This window comes from Molossus molossus, unplaced genomic scaffold, assembly GCF_014108415.1.
Source record: "Molossus molossus isolate mMolMol1 unplaced genomic scaffold, mMolMol1.p scaffold_m16_p_14, whole genome shotgun sequence".
NCBI lineage: Eukaryota > Metazoa > Chordata > Mammalia > Chiroptera > Molossidae > Molossus > Molossus molossus.
In genome coordinates, this window is record NW_023425349.1 from 60,068,115 (window position 1) to 60,080,258 (window position 12,144).

Below are 12,144 nucleotides of genomic sequence, written 5' to 3' on the forward strand. Positions count from 1 at the left end.
GTTTTCGTGCTCTTTAGAGCCCATGAGGCCATTCATTAAGGTCAAAGTTGGGAAATCCACTCTGCCCCTGCAGGTTGCTCTCATCTCCATAGGATGCTTCCTGTGTTCTACTTTATATGAGCCAAGTATGCTCAGATGACACTGAAGTTAGCTCGTACGCTGAAGTTCCAACCACAAATGACCACATTATTTTACAGCAAGCTTTGAAGTACAATGCGATGAAAAGCTTATGATGTACTACAAGGCCTGCCCGGAGTTAAATGTAACTAACATTTTAGGAGTGATTCTGCCCCAAATCCATTTTGACTATCAATGAAATGTCTGCTCTGCCCAGTCTGACCTTGACAATAGGAGTTCCAGTCTATAAATTTATTATGGGGAAATTATCCCCAGACAAAGGTTAAATGTGCTCAAAAAATAATATTGAGAGTGACTCTATTTGAAAGGCTTCTTTCCATTTTTTTATGGGCCTAGACATGAGGCATATGTGTGGAAACCCCCTTAGGCCACAGTTCTATAGGACGATATGGTTTGAACAATTTGAATTATAGACTGTTCTAAAAAAATCACTTGGTCAAATACATTTAGGAAAGGAACACTGCTTTGTCAAATCTGGCTGTACTAAGCTGTAGATAAAATTACTACAACGCTTTTATTACCCATGGCAGGAAAAAAAATACACACAAAAAGACAAAAACCAGTCTGCAGGGATCAGAAACCGAATGAGTAAGCATAAGGTGAGGTCATAGCCTACTTTCATTTGTTTCCCTCCACAACAGCTACAAGATGTATCGGCAGTAATTCCAGAAGATATATCAAGAGCTTTGGGATTTTTTAAATTTTTTTTATCAGAAATAATTTTCATTTTCCAGTCAATGCATATCTTATTTCTTCCACCATTAATTCTACAATGTGGTCTCAATTATATCAGTAAGAAAAGTGGGTAACAACCCATCCTGACCCCAAAATTCTGAATTAATAAATGTTCTTTATCAAACTATTACACAGATTAATGTACCACAATGTGTGGGATGATTAAAATGACCCCTTGTTATGGGACTCAGCAGCGCAGACCCATAGAATTTAATTGCAAGAAAGTTCAATGTCAGATAGCGCTATACTTCAATCCATTAGCGTTGCTGTGCCTTCCAGAGGTTAAAAACTGGCTGTAAACGAGAATCGCCTTCCTATTACTTGTCACCAAATAGCTCAATAATGAGGAAATTTTATTATTTACAATATACAGATCATGTAACATAGAAATGTACACTTGAAACCTATATGATCCTATTAACCAATGTCACCCCAATGCATTTAATAAAAATAAATTTTTAAAAATAAACAAATTAAAAGTATTTGATGTCATTGTTGGCCTGGATCTGAATTCCTTGAAAACTTTTTTTTTTTTTAATAGGTAGAACAATTCATAGATTCTACAAATGGCCTTTACATTTTAAATCCAAATCCAACTGAGTTTTGTAATCCAGCTGAGAATTGATTAAAATAATAAAGACTATAATAAAGACTATCTCAGGATTAACTGATTGCAACTAAAAGTATGATTTGTTTCAAAATGTTTACAGAAGACCAGCTGATCATTTTGCACATTCAGATGAAGGATAACTTTTCCTCTAATATAATAGAAAAATGATTATGTTCCTTTATTATCAACAGAAGAAAAATAAAATTTATTAACATAAATTACTTGACAAGATTATTAAAATGGTGTATCAATGGTGTATTCCTCTAGTATTCATCTAATCAGTAAACAGTGACACAAAAGTGTAACCCTGACCTTGAACTCAGCTCCCCTTCTCAATTTGAGTTTAACTCAGATACATGAAGTGGGGGATGACGAACCACACTTCTGGAGATGACATCTGTCTGCCAAAAGAAGCTACCAGCCCTTCTCTGTCAGATTACTGTCTCCTTAGTGCAGACACTTATGAAATAAACATCACTTCCCTGTAATGCAGTTAGAGAATTTCTGCTTTTCCCTGCTCTGTCTGAACTAATTTGAGGTAGGGAAAATACCTAGAAATAACAGGTTGGGTGATAATAGGGGGCCGATGTTGTAAATAATCACAATAAAATAAATTCTCCCATTTCCCCAAATGCGGGACTTTTTATTTGCCTTCTGAACTGATTCAAACCAGCATCATGTTAAAGCAGCAAAGTTTCTTCTGTATTTCAAAATGTGAACCCCAGCCACTAACTTGCTATGGTCTTCTGGGGAATCTGGCTTAATACTTCTGATCACAGCTTTCTCATCTAACTAGAGGCATGTAATAAGTAGGTCTTGTTCTTTACACTATGTATTAACTTAAAAAACAAGTTCTTTCAGCAAAAAGAGTATACATTAAAATGCACCCACTCTTATGGTAAGATTTTGGAAAATAAAGTCATACTCATTTTACTGTATTTCTTCCTTGGCTTAAAATTCTGTAATTTTTTTTTTTAGCTTTGGCCCTGCAATAAAATGCAATTTTGATTCTGAAATCCTACGGAATATAGAATAAAGCAAACATATGCTAGTCAGCATAATTCTGTGAGAAGGTGGTCAAGGGCACACAGTAGGTCAAATGTTGAGCTCTGGTGCAAAATGCAATTTGAAATTTGTAACAGCTGTAGCTACCACTGCATTAATGAAGTGGACTTTGGAATTCATAACATTGGCGATTAAGTCTTTGCTGACAAGTCACTTCAACCTTTCCCACTTCTGCAACATGTTTTACAAAGGGCAAGGGGCAAAATACTAAAGCCAACAAAGATTAGACAGGTTGTAAGCTTTTATTGCAGCTTAATGTTTTTTTAATTAAAGCAAAAGGCTCTTTGTTGTGATGCCTAGAGATTAACACACCCACAGCACTGAGCTATCCCACCAGCCAGCCATGCAGAAGTCAGCAACTGGACTGGACGCTGAAAGGTCTCTATAGAGAGGAAGAAGATGTTTAATAAATTAAATAACTAGTGAAAGGCACTGTCAACAAAGACATGATTACCTCATCTAATTCCATTTCATCTGGACTCTCCCATGGCTTGATAAATTTCCCACGAGATTTCTTCAAAGGCACAATTATTATGTAGTAACCTCTGCACAAGAATGGGTAGACAAAAACAATGTTAGTTCAGTGAGAAAGTAAATGGATATATCCTTAAATCTTCCACAGCCCAGTGACTGAGACCGAAGGCAAATTATGGAGATAGAGTGACTTGTCCATCAATGACAAATAACCACCTGTTTTTGTTCAATTTCAAAAACAACATGGGTAGACATTTATGTGTGACTTCAATGAGCTTATATGGTAATACCACCATGGCTGACTGATCTTTATTAGTATCGTAAACAGAGTGAGAACACTTCGTTAGGCCCCTGGTGCTGGACACATACAGGCTAGTATCCTGAAATCGACCAACACAAGCTTCTGAGCCAAATCATTTCTGTGATAGCAACTTAAATTCTTAAAAACAGAAATGTATAATAAAAATTACTCCTATCTCATATCATGCCTGTATTATGAAAGTGATCATTTTATTGACACACCCCTAAAATACTTTTCATTTGGATAAAAAATTAAAAGCAGGAAAAGAACTCATCATCTCACAACAATTATATAAAGATATTAAAAAGCTCCCCTTTCTTTCTACGCATCAAATTGTAGACCTTAATTAAGGTAAGTGCCCCAGAAAATGTAGAGACAATCACTATCTAAGGGCCTTCAAAATAGATCTCAATGTCATACATCTACCAGGAGAGATGAAAATAACCAAGTTCTCCAATTGAGAATGGCTGATGAAAACTGAAGTAATGTATAAAGTTACCTGTCTGCAAATAGATATAGGTTATTTGTAAAATGGTTTTGTAACTTCCACATAGTCTATACCCTGCTCTTGTATTCATGGTTAGGGACTGGTAAATACCTATCTTCTGTAGTAACTAGACAAAGACTTTGCATATAAGTGTGTAATAATGGCTGACATATTAATCACATCCTACTTTTCAGGAATTATATTAAATGCATAATTTCATTTTGTCCCTGCAAAAATCCTGTAAGAACAGATAACAAAAAAAAAGTCAAATGGATTAACTTACTGCCCCGGTAGAAACAGATAGTGAAGGGATACAGGCCTATGTATATCGTAACCTGAGCAACAGTCTGGCCCTTTGTTGTTTGTTGTTGTTTTTTGTTTGTTTTTTCCTCTGTATCATAAAGTGTTTATTAAGGACTCCACAAATTTTGTGGAGATCTATTTAGAGCACACACACTTTTAGAAGAGAAGGCACCACGCGGGGAAAGGGATGGGGACTGACATTATATCGCAGAGACCAACAGCACACACAGGAAGGCCTCTTTCTCCTTATCTCAAAGCAAAACCTGTAACCAACTCAGCCGATGCGCTGGGGCCAGCAACTCCGTTTCCATAAACAGAACTTAGAGCTATGAGGTCCAGCATAGTAACCAGTAGCCTGTTGTGGCAACAGAGCCCCTGAAATGTGGCTAGTCTAAATGGAGATTTGCTCTCAACATAAAGACCCTGGATTTCAAAGACTTAGTATGGAAAATGAATGTAAAAATATCTCAGTAATAATTTTTAAAGTGATCATATGTTAAAATGATAATATTCTGCATATATTGGGTCAAATCAAATGTTGTCAAAATTAAGTTCACCTCTTTCTTTGTACTTCTACTGTAGCAGCTAGAAGATTAAAATTTTCACATGTGGCTCTCATTATATTTGTTGGAAAATACCACTCTAAAGTGCTGTTGTGAAGAATGCGATGTCCGGAGATGTATCTGGCCCCAAATTCAGGCTCTGTCACTAATGTGCTGTGTGATCTTGGGCTGAGCATTTAACGTCCTGAATCTCAGTTGTACATTCTGAAACATGACCTGGGGTGGTGATCACACACAATCCAGTATATAGATGACATGCTGTGGAATTGGGCACATGAAACCTCTATAAATTTGTTAATCGATGTCACCCCAATAAGTTCAATAAAAAGGAAAAGAAGAAAGTAAATAATACCAGACTATTATTTTGGGGAAATAAAGAAAATTAACACAAAGTGCTCAGCACAGTGTGTGGCACACAGCATCAAACAAATGCCACTTGCTGCTGGCCAACACTGACCATCAGGAGGAAGAGGGGCATCTCCACTACCTGATTCAGTAGGACACAGTGAAATTCCCTGAGATGCAAGTTGGAGAACTTGACAAATTTCTTTTTCTCTCTAATCAAAAATTCAAGTCAAACCAGAAGACTATACCAGAACTCTCTCTCCATGATGCTCTGAGCACCTATCAACAGACTCACAGGATCACATCCCCTAGCCATTCATTTTCTTTCCTACAAATCATCATGATGATCAAGGAGGGTGGGGAGAATGGAGAGAGAGGCGAGTAGCTTTTGATTTACGGTCCAGAGTAAGCTTCCTCCTCTCCCTGTTCTCCCACCACCTGAAGGATTTGCCAAACGAGTCCATCATGCTCAATGAGCACAGAGAAGGATGAGAGAGGATGCAAATGAGTGGCCGAATGACACTGCAGATGCACTTGATAAACGCACGTGTCAGGGAACCTCCTGCTTCTCCCCGCCAACAGCACAAAGTCAGGGCAGGTTCTCCTGGCCTAAAGTACATTGTCACAGAGATCCCATTGTCCTCATTCAGAAGCTTGTAAATCAAGGTTAAGCTGATGAATTCCATTAATTTTTCTTTCTGCTTTCACACTGTGAGTTGCCATTCTTTACATGAAAAAGAATCTATTCTTTCTCCCGCAGCTCTCTCCAACTATTCATATTACTTGCAGCTGGGATAAGAATTGAACAGCCCTCCCCCTCTTAGTAATTAATTGTGTGGCTGGATATGATCTCCACCGATTTCTAAGGTATTTATGTAGAGCAGTCACAGTGGAGCCTGCTTCAAAGCAACTCTTTTTTTTTTTTTTTTCTTAATTGTATTCTTTTTTAAAACATGTTTTTATTGATTTCAGAGAGAGGAAGGGAGAGGGAGAGAAATGTAGAAACATCGACGAGATAGGCTACCTCCTCAAAGAGATACCCCCCCACCCCCCACTGGGGATGGAGCCCACAACCCAGGCATATGCCAACTGGAATCAAATGGGTGACCACCTGGTGCATGGGACGACACTCAACCAGCTGATCCATACCCACTAGGCTCAGAGCAACTCTTGTCCGGTAAAAGAAATGGGTACTGGGGCTTTGAACTCCCTGTAATAGAATGTCTCGCCTGGGTCTAAATTCATACATTGCATCTTTGTTCTCTGTAACTATGGCTTTGTAAACACTCATGGGTTTGCCTCTCCTGAAATGTAGCATTCCCCTGAGGATACTGCTTCCCTTGCCTCTCATGTGGTGGTTGTTTATTCATTCCTCCTCCCCCACCCATGGACCTTGGGGTTAGGGCTTGGGGTTTCTTTTATGAACCACCAGGGCTCTCCGATCCTCCAACTCTGCCTTTCCAAAGCCAACAGCCTCTACTCTACCATAGTTGAAACCTGGGATTGCCCTTCTCTGTGCCTGAACCCAAGGAGCTGAAGACAGCTTGAGAAATACTACCTAGAGCAGCAGGATGCCATACATTCATGATCCGCCAACTCGAGCCTTCAAAACTGCCTGGCAATCGATCACAACTTCTTCATTACCTAGTCCTTCCATTCTATATAACAGCTGTTTCAAACGTTCTTTCCTGGCCTCACACCTTAAACCTCCTTACCTCCCCACGTCTACACTGAGACAGTAGAAGCATTCAGACAAGAAGTCCCTCATCTTCCGTCTCCCAAACTACAATCCTCCTAGGTCTGTACCCAGCCACCACCTCTGAGTGCGGCAGTAGGACCGACTCTACTTTTCAAGGCCAATCACTCTTCCTTGAATTGGTTCCCATCATTTTATTCTTAGGAAGTTTACCATCTGCTAGCAATTTTTGACCTTTTTCCTACTCATGGCACACAGCAACCAGTTACAATTCTGCAGCACACCAAAAGTATGTCATGTTTTGCTGATCACACACACACACACACACAAAGTATCGTTTTTTTGGTTCATTCACACTGGACGGCTGTTGTTGAGTTAGCTATTGTCATTTATTTTTATTTGACAATCGAAGGGAAAAGAGGTCAGTGCCCCTGACTCAGTAGTCAGGTAGCTCATGTTTTAAAGCTTCTTGGGGCACACCAGCATGTCACCGCACACCGGCTGACCACTGCCATGCACCATACCCATCCCTCTCTCTCATGTATACGTCTCAGCTACTTCCTCCCCACTGGATCCCGTACACTTGCTTTCAACCTTACATAGACAGCTGTCATTTAGAAATAAAAAAGCCACATCCCACTCCAGGCATCATCGTCTCTCCTACCCCTTACCCTCCAAATTCTGAGGGCGGCTGCGTGTTCTTGCTGTTCCCCGTTTCCTCGCCTTCCACTCACCTTCCGGCTGAGAAGGCTGCGGCACCAGCAGCCCACCTCACTGCCCTTGCCAGGGCGCTCAGTGACCTCAGTAATGTTACATCAAGAGGAGGATTTCTGACCCACTTCTTTCTTGATCTCTTAGCAGAATCTGACACTGTCAATAAGACCCTCTCAGGCTTTTCTCTATATCAAACTCTCCTGGTTGTCTACTTATATTTCTCACCACGTTAACCTTATTTCCTTAGCAACATTTATTATCTGCCACCAGCTATTAAATGGTAGAGTTCCTCAAGGCTCTGGCCAAGGACTTCCCTCACTCCTGCTCTTCCTGTGTGATCTCATTCCAGCTCAGAACCTCAGCTATTACCTCCGTGCCAAAGACTGACAGACGCCTTTCTGCAGCCCAGCGTGCTCCTCAGAACGCTGCAGGCTTATCCAATTCCAACGTTAGGTCTCCAATTCTGTGTCACAAACGTACCTCGAATTTACTGTGATTAAAACAAAAAAATGCCTCCAAAATAAATCCTGTTCCATATCACACCATGATCCTTTTTCCTGCACATGCCACAGCCTATGTGTTTCCCTTGGCAACCTGCTTTCACTCTGCCCCTCTCTATGCCCCACCCACCACCAAGTCCTACTGCTTCTAGCCCTGATCTCCAGTGTCCTTACCTCTGTCATCCCTCCAGGCCCACGCCATAGTCACGTATCTGGATTGTCCCTGTCTCCTAACTTTCTCTCACCATTGAGTTTAGACCCCGCTAGTCCAGTCTCTGAGCAAATCATACGATCCAAAAAAACTTGTTTGACATCACAAAATAAATAAATTGCTTTTCTATCAGGGTAAAATTAAACTTTACACTCTGCTTTGCCTATCTGACCCAAATTCAGGCTCAAAACACCCTTTGCAACATAGACTTTAACTATTAAACTAATGGACAAATAAATAACTCAGAATAAATATAGCTAGAAAGCCCTTGACTGCGTATGAAGTAAGCTGTTTTCCCAGTAGAGCAGATTTAATCAGATAAGTTAAATCTAACCTTCAGAATTTTAATTATATTAAGTAAAGTTTTACTCATTTTATTTAATATGTGATCACCAAGGGGCCCAGCATCCTAGGATCGTATGGGAAGGCGAGATCCGGAGTTTGTGGAGTCCCAGTTCGAATTCAGCCAGGCTTTTTGTCTTACCAGATTGTATTAACATTCTCAAACTCATTATTTAACTGGGAGGTCAAAATCTCTCTCAGAATTTAATAATGAATGTCATTCCTTTCATAACTTTTGACTTCCTTTTTTTTTTTCCTATAGTCATTTGGGTATATATTGTTTAAACAGAATTAATTTACCATAGAAAAACCAAAGCAGGTTGAATGTTGATCTTTTCAGCTATGTGCTGTCAGAAAAGTTACTTAATGGTCTTAAGCCTCATCTCATCCCCTCGCTTAAAGTGGGAGGTGATGATGCTGATCTGTGGGGAGCCCCTCTCCCTTCCCCTCTCATCCAAAACCTCATGGCAAACTGCTGGCCTGCTCGCTCCCTGACACTCACGAATGTCCCCATGTTCTGTGGCCATGTCCACGTGCCTGGCTACTCTTGGTACTACAGTTTGTCTGGGCCCATCCTGTCGCTGCCCACTGGTCGCAGAGCGCTTGACTGTCGAGCAGTTATCCTAGAAAAAACACGTCCTTGCTTGGCCAATAAGTTCTATGGTTGAGGATCAACTTGTGGGCTCTGGAGCCAGACTGCCTGTGTTCAAATCCTGCCTTTCTGGTTCTGCTAAGGTGTTGCCAGGGCAGGTTAGGTCCCCTCCACACTTCCTCCACTTTATGATGGAAAGGACCCTTCTTGTGAGGATTATACCAGTTAACGTGCACACTGTCCTTTTGAACAGGACCTGGTAAGCCCTTTGTCACTATTAACTATCATTAGTATCAACGACATGATCTTGGCCAGGCTGCTTTGTTCCTCTGGGTCTCACTGAACTCACCTGTACATGGAAGAAGGATATCAACTCACAGGGTTATTGTGAGGCTGAAAGTAAACTGTTCTAGTACCTTTAGCATAGTGTAAAGCACTGTGCAAATCTAAGCTTTCACCACTTCAATGGACAGCATGTGATGCATGCATTATTTCTCATTAAACATTAAATACATAATATATGACTTCATTAAACTGCTAACTGTGGCTCAAATTCTATGAAGCAACTTTGTAGGCCATGTTTCCAAGAATATCTTCTTTTTTAAAAGAAGAAAAAGTTAAGAGGGTCTGACAGCTAAATTAGGAAGACCAAAGAAATTTAAAATTCCATAAAACAGTCGTTTTAATTTCTATTTCTCATAAATATAAAATGGTTACTGTGGAATTAAGTTATATTAGGTACCTTCTCTGCATACAATCTGTGTGGCACATTTTTTTCTTACCACCCAGAGTAAAATCCTGCTCTATAAAGTCACAGAGGTTCTTTCTGTGACCACAACTTGCTTCTGAAAAACTGTGGGCTTGCTAGGTCTTCTGACCTACATTCTGCTAAAAGAATTCAAATAGAAGGCTGAAGCCCTACAAAATCCCTGGTGGTTCATGAGAAGTGCAGCCTTTCCCTGAGGGAGGACTTCGGCTTCTCCCCACAAAACCAAGTGTGGAGCCACACAGAAGCAAGGGGCTGTGTCTGCATTGCATTTACCGGAGACAGATCCATTTTTAAGAGGTGAGGAGTTAGGGGTAGTGATCAAGACCTCCCAATTACTGTGGCCGGAAATGGGAAAAGCATGGTTTCTGTTGATAAACAAAACAGCCCCTCAATCACCCAAATCGCATTTGGCTAGAAAACAAATTGGAAGCATTTTTCTAGATAGCTTTCACCTAAATCAAAGTTAGCAACCCACCCCACAGCTCTGGAACCAATTGCTTCCTCCCCTCATTTCACCCATAAAATACTGAACAAAAAGCTACAACCCTCTGTAATTTCTGTACTTGCCAATTGCTGCAAGTGGCACAACTTGGCACAAATTCATGTAATAGTTCACCATACCACATGCATCAACCTAGAAGAAAAGATGGGTAACTTCAAACTGTAAAAAGCCCCCAAATATAAATTATCTAGGTGGTGTTGTTTTGTTTCTAACTGGAGATTTGCTTTTTCATTTCCGGTGGTTCTGGTACTTTTCCACTCAAGTACTTCCCTAGGTTAGTCTTCCGCTCTTTTCTTTTCCCCAGCGTGGCTGGAGTATATTTCTGAGAATCTTAATTCACTTCTAGAAGATATTATTTTTCCAAAATCGTTTGCTTTCTTTTTCTGTTTTGTAAAGGTCTCTTCTCTTTGTTAACCAAACTCATCCCTTTTCCCAGGTTCCCAGTTCAAAGGTGGGAGGAGGAAGTACACAAAGCACACGCAGAGGAAAAGTACACGAGCTAAGAACAGCGCTAAGAGATAGACTGGGTTCTGCAGGATTCTCAGCTTCCCCAGGAGCTGGAAAATGAAACAAAAGTCTCCCACCAACGGAATAAAATGCCACCTCCCAATAACGTCTAACACATTCTACCAAGCCAATTTGGTAAATATGCACTGCAAATAATTTTTTTTCCCTACCAATAAAATCTTGAAGACTAAGAGTAGACACTACAGAACGTACTCTCCTCTTTTCACCTCTCAGCGGCTCTTTCCCCGAATCGACGGTGCCTTTTATTTTCATGGACTGAATTTACAGTCCATATCTTTTTCCTGTTCTTTCATTGTTGGCAACTATTTCACCTTTTCTAAACCTTTTTCATCCTCCAAGACTCAGGTTTGATATTAGCTCCTTCCCGTACCTCCCCTGACATCCAAGTTGGGCTAAAACTCTATACTGTACTTATGTTTCCACAGTACCGGGCAGACGGACCCCATTCACATGACCTATTTTCTGCATCTGTTCTCCCACCATAAGGTAGGGCTTTCTCTCAGCTGTCTCTGTATTCCCAGGTGAAGCACTGGGAATATAGTGTGCACAGAAGATATGTTCATTGGATGCCAATAACAAAGTCTTAGTGGACGGATGCCAGTCTTTACCTTCTTTATGCACTATCACGACGCCATTCTCCTGAAAGTGTCTCCCCACCCCCACTCCATGGACCAGTTACATTCATGTCATTCATTAAGCCTCAGCTTAGATGTCACTCTTGCCAGGACCCCTTCCCCTACTAAAGCAACACAGGAGACCCTCTATCACCTTCCTCATTTGCCTAATCTTTAGTAGCACAGGTCTCCCTTTCAACTGATTTTTTGACTTGTCCAAATTCCCCAATGAAACTGTGTTGAGTAATAACAATGAAAAGTGTATTCTACCCACTAAACCCCTGAAACATTGCCTGACAATATGGTGGGAGACCCCAAAATATCCAAGGAATAGTTAAATAAACCGATAGCTAAATATAAGCTCACCTTCCTATTACATTGTATTGGAATAAAAATCGCACTAATATTTCACTCATATTTTCAGATTTGCGAATGCTAGAAAAAGGAGAGTGAACAGAAATGAAGACCTCAGTTCTCAGCGAATTTAGTTTAGCAATAATCTTTTGGAAATTACATCATCTAGTTGAAATCCTCCAATTATTTTATCAAATAAATATTAGCAAAGTTTTTTCAGGAAGGATTGTTTCTGGCTGAGTCTCAAGTAGCCAAATTTATCATGCTCTCCTAAATTTCACAAATTGTACTATACTAAAAA

At 40.3% G+C, this 12,144-nt stretch overlaps 1 protein-coding gene across 10 annotated transcripts in view; it reads right to left on the reverse strand.

Moving 5' to 3' along the window:
• The window catches only part of PTPRD (protein tyrosine phosphatase receptor type D), a 315,163-nt gene that overhangs the window by 150,904 nt on the left and 152,115 nt on the right, over positions 1-12,144 (reverse strand). For all 10 annotated transcript variants that reach the window (XM_036260627.1, XM_036260626.1, XM_036260625.1 and 7 more), the window contains one exon: positions 3,003-3,093. In XM_036260627.1, the coding sequence (XP_036116520.1) occupies positions 3,003-3,093 (91 nt within the window). The remainder of the gene's footprint in view (positions 1-3,002; positions 3,094-12,144) is intronic.